At 54.1% G+C, this 4,185-nt stretch overlaps 2 protein-coding genes across 2 annotated transcripts; both read right to left on the reverse strand.

Annotated features, from left to right (window-relative positions):
• Nucleotides 1–280: 280 nt before the first annotated feature.
• On the reverse strand, nucleotides 281–565 carry PUNSTDRAFT_138225 (uncharacterized protein; the record flags this gene model as incomplete). The annotated part of the gene is made up of 2 exons (XM_007387905.1): nucleotides 281–445; nucleotides 518–565. The coding sequence occupies 2 exons, from the start codon at nucleotides 563–565 to the stop codon at nucleotides 281–283; spliced, it is 213 nt and encodes a 70-aa protein (XP_007387967.1).
• Nucleotides 566–1,343: 778 nt separating this feature from the next.
• On the reverse strand, nucleotides 1,344–4,179 carry PUNSTDRAFT_138226 (uncharacterized protein; the record flags this gene model as incomplete). Its single annotated transcript, XM_007387906.1, has 8 exons — nucleotides 1,344–1,370; nucleotides 1,514–1,920; nucleotides 1,970–2,006; nucleotides 2,096–2,376; nucleotides 2,431–2,787; nucleotides 2,837–3,050; nucleotides 3,101–3,842; nucleotides 3,893–4,179. The coding sequence occupies 8 exons, from the start codon at nucleotides 4,177–4,179 to the stop codon at nucleotides 1,344–1,346; spliced, it is 2,352 nt and encodes a 783-aa protein (XP_007387968.1).
• Nucleotides 4,180–4,185: the final 6 nt, after the last annotated feature.

Here is a 4,185-nt window from a genome sequence, read left to right on the forward strand (position 1 = left end):
ATCCCAATCAACAGATGGAGACATCTGCCGCCAACGGTCAAAATCCGGAGAACGACTGCGGCGGCGTTGTAAGCGGCCGATGTCGTAATCGTAGTCGCGAGGCATAAGAGCGTGAGGTCGTCGTTCCGAGAGTTGTTGCTGCCGCAGGCGCTCCCGGGCTCTGGACGATGGCGGTATGGAACCCGACCACCGGGGAGGAGCCATAGGGAATCCTTCTTCTGCAGGACCATCGTTCCGGTTTGAGCGACGTTCCGGATCTTTGGACAGCGAACGGTAGCGATCATGCCGGTGCGGGGGGGGGCGCGGACACACCCCCATGTTCATCATCATCGACTTCGATGGGCTTCGGACGACGCTTCGGTTTCTTGTTGGAAGGTGCCGGCGACGGCGGGCGCTCATATTCGTGCGACGAGTATCGAGGGTGGCTGTCCTCAGAGCACTCCACCTGCAACAACCGTGAGGATATCGTCAGCGAGAAAACGTGACAAACGCGGTGAGGTATTTCATCACGACTAACCTTGATATCGAGGTTGTCAACCGTGATGTCAATTAGGTCGTTAGCCATGTCAGCCTTGGCCACGATAACACGGGGGTCTGCATCTTGTTCTCCTTATCGGGAGATGATGCTCCTTCCCGGTGTCAGGTTCCAGATGAGTCGGTTCATGACGCGTGTTGGATCTCGCCGAGGGTATCAAGAGTGTTGAGTGCCACTTCACGGACGAAGGATGGTCAGCGAAGGGCATTATCGATGGTGATGGTGAGAGGCAAAGTATGGCGCCTGGCGCTGGGTACACGCGGCACTTGACACTGCCTCACGAAGCCCCTTCCAGTGAACCATGAACTTATTGTATTATGATGAATCATTATAAGAATCATGGGCAAAAAGATAGTCAAGCGGTGAGCTAGCAGCAGTCATGACTATGCATTGCTTGCTGAGATGCCGACGAAAGGCCAGTGAGGTGAGGGCACAGAGCAAAGGGGAGTGCCGTGGTACGTGGATGACACCCCTATTTCGAGAGTTGCAAACCTAACGCAGGCGAATGCTACATACAGACCATTTCCGCGGCCTCTCGGGCCAGATCATCACCATGGGCAGCGGCGCGAACGGTCGAGTTTGTGACAAGGCTTGAGACCAGGTGGCGAGATCCGGATGGACGGAATAGACAAGGATTAGGAAGGCACTGAACAGTCTTGAAATGTTAGCGTGTGCGAGTCTTCTTTGTTGGTACGAAGAAAACATCTTCAATCTCCACAGGCATGTCCCGTGCCTGCAAACGGGATGACGATGCTACTGAATGCACGACCAACATTTAGCCACAATTCCGAGTATGATACAGAGACTCTTACAATGGCGAGGAAATATAGGTCTTCTGAGAGGAGAGGGTGAGAATACTTGAGCTGACATGCACGTATTCGGAGCGGCCGTGGAAGGTGAAACGTAGCTTGACGAGGACGATGGTGATCCTCCCGGAGTGGCTGACAGCCGCTGGCTAAGACGCCGTTCTTGTCGTACAGGCGTAGAGGGTGCCGAAAATCCTGGATTCGTCAGGGCGTCGGGCTCAGAAACCTCCGGTACATTCAAATGTAAATCCTCCAATATGTCAAACAAGGCAGCTGTAGATTCGCGCTCGTGACCTTCAGGATCCTGGTCGGCATCAACAACGTGTTCGTCGTCGTCCGTAACAGCATCTGGATCATCATGTTCGTCCTCCCAATCTGTCGGCGAAACCGGATTGTGCAATGCGGAGACGGTAAGCTCTTCCGCTCGTGCTTGGGACATCTCTTCACTCGTCGGGCCCCAGTGATCGCTCCACTCATCGAGGGAAGGGACATCTCCGGCACGTAGTGCCCAAACAACGGCGAGTCGAAGCATCTCGCTTCGCTGGAGACCTAACTGGTGTCGCATTCCTTCGCTAGTGGCTGGATGACGGTATGAGACGGGTTGCCGGGACATGAAATCACAGCGCACCTTGTTCTCGCGCGACGTTTACCGCAGCCCATTGGTCCTGAAGCCAACTTTGCAAGATGGTTCTTTCCATGCGGAGCCGGGCTAGCTCTTCCTCACAACGATCGACCTCCAACATGAAACAGATACCATCCCGGACTTTCTCATCTGCCAGCCAACGGGGAGGCTTTTGCGAAGCCACGTCGTCCTCATCAAATAGACCGGTGTCGTGCCAGATGTTGTCGTCAACATCAGGGTCCACAATTTCTCGAGGTCGATAGCATCCGGTGGCACAGCTCGAGATGGAGCTTGCCCACAAGCAATGAGCTTGCGCATCTCCGAGCATAGGGTATTGTATCGGCGCGCAAGTGCTTGTATGCCAGGTTCACGTCGCTGTATCGCAACGCTGGCATGCGTGGCTAGCTTGCGCTCTGAAGGTGCGCTCATCATCAGATAGTTCACCGTATTCAGGGCATACAACATACCCTTAGACTGCAACCGTAAAGCACGTTCTATTCTGCGGAATTCGAACTTCCGTTGACGAAGGCGATCGCGGATACGAGTCTTCAACGCGAGCGCATTAAGGCGATTCCTGAGGTACTTGTCGTCGTACAGTCGCCGCAGCACCTCTCGATCACGAATATCAAGTTTTCTTTCGGCGTCGTGGATGCGGCGCTGAATGCGCGACCTTTCTTCCTCGAAATCCTGCATGTAGACAAGATTGTCGTCGTTCTCTTCATCGGCGGCTTCAAGGTTGGCGATCGCAATGTTCAGGATCTGGACACGCTCATCCATTTTCAATATTGCATCAATGTGCTTGTTTGCGGCGTTCTTGGATTGACCTGGTCTCCCGTGAGATGATGATAGAACATCGAGGACGTCGGGGCTTACGGGGGATAGGCCGGGTTTGTGCTGCCTGTTGAGAAGCCCACTCAGTCCGGAGGATCGCTAGGGGAACACCACATTCTTTTAAGCCCTCAAGGGCTTCGCCCAATCGCTCCATGCACACGAGAAACTTCCTCAATATCCATTCACCGAGCGTACGACGATGCAACATGTCGTCAAAATGAATCTGGTTATTGAGGACATATAGGCGTTCCCAATACTTTCGGTGACGGTTAGCGAATTGGGAACTGAGAAGAACGAAAAACTCACACCGCGAACCCTCTGACCTGGTATAAGGTGTTCAATCGAGCTCCAAAATCGCTCGGCCCCTTCGCCGTCTGAAAGTCCGAATCCGATACATTTGCGCGGGTGATATGCAACTTGACATGGCCATTGATGGTTGTACGCATGGAAGACCGATATTGAAAACAGGATGCGGTCCCTCACTTCAGGCAAGAATCCCCATTTGTAGCAGCTGCGATGAAGCTGGCAGCCGATATCGTACAGAACACCGACACGATAAGAGGTAGGGATATGTTGGAAGTATTTGTGAAGGAGGGCCAGAGCGTAATGTTGACGTTCGCCCGCTGTCGTGATGTTGGCAAGCCAGAGCACGCAATCGTGACGGCACATGATGGCCATTAATCCGGTGTCGTCAAAGAACTTTGTGCTAGCCTTCTCTCGTTCCTCGTCGGCGGCCTTGAAAGAGGCCTCGCAGCCATCGAGAACGGAATTCGGGACCCGCAGGGGTCCTTCGCACTTGTCGGTTTCGACTTCGGTCTCCGTCTTTTTGCGCTTGCCTTTCCTCGAATGCGGCGAGGAGTCTGAGGGCAATTCCAACGTTTGCTTCGGGCGAGGTCTGCTGGGGCGCAAACGCTCAACTGTCGCCTCCATGTCCGCCACCTCCGCGTCCGACAGAAACACACTTGATGGATGAATATGCTGAGGATCACGAAGGCCGGATCGTCTCTTCTGCGTAAAGCATGCGTCTAGGCAAGCTATAACATCAACACTGCCGAGGAACATTAGAGTACACACCGAACAAAAGGCAATGACACATACGTCGCGGAGGGATCATGGCCAGTTTTGCCACCAAAGCATAAAATGCAGCGTGATTGCAGATAGCGGCCCGGCCGATCGCCATTGGCGTACTGGCCTGGCCTGGCTGCATGCCCGAGTTCAGGAGATGTGGCAGCCTGGCTGCCAGATTCAGCAGCAGAAGCAAGTGGTCTGGGCGCATGCTCGATGTCGGGAGATGTGACGTCCGGGGCGCAATATTCAGCAGATGATTCAACCACCCCAGTGTTGCGCTGGTGGGAAGCAGGAGGACAATTACCGCCACTGGGCATGGCATC

Source organism: Punctularia strigosozonata (assembly GCF_000264995.1).
Source record: "Punctularia strigosozonata HHB-11173 SS5 unplaced genomic scaffold PUNSTscaffold_15, whole genome shotgun sequence".
NCBI classification, from domain to species: Eukaryota; Fungi; Basidiomycota; class Agaricomycetes; order Corticiales; family Punctulariaceae; genus Punctularia; species Punctularia strigosozonata.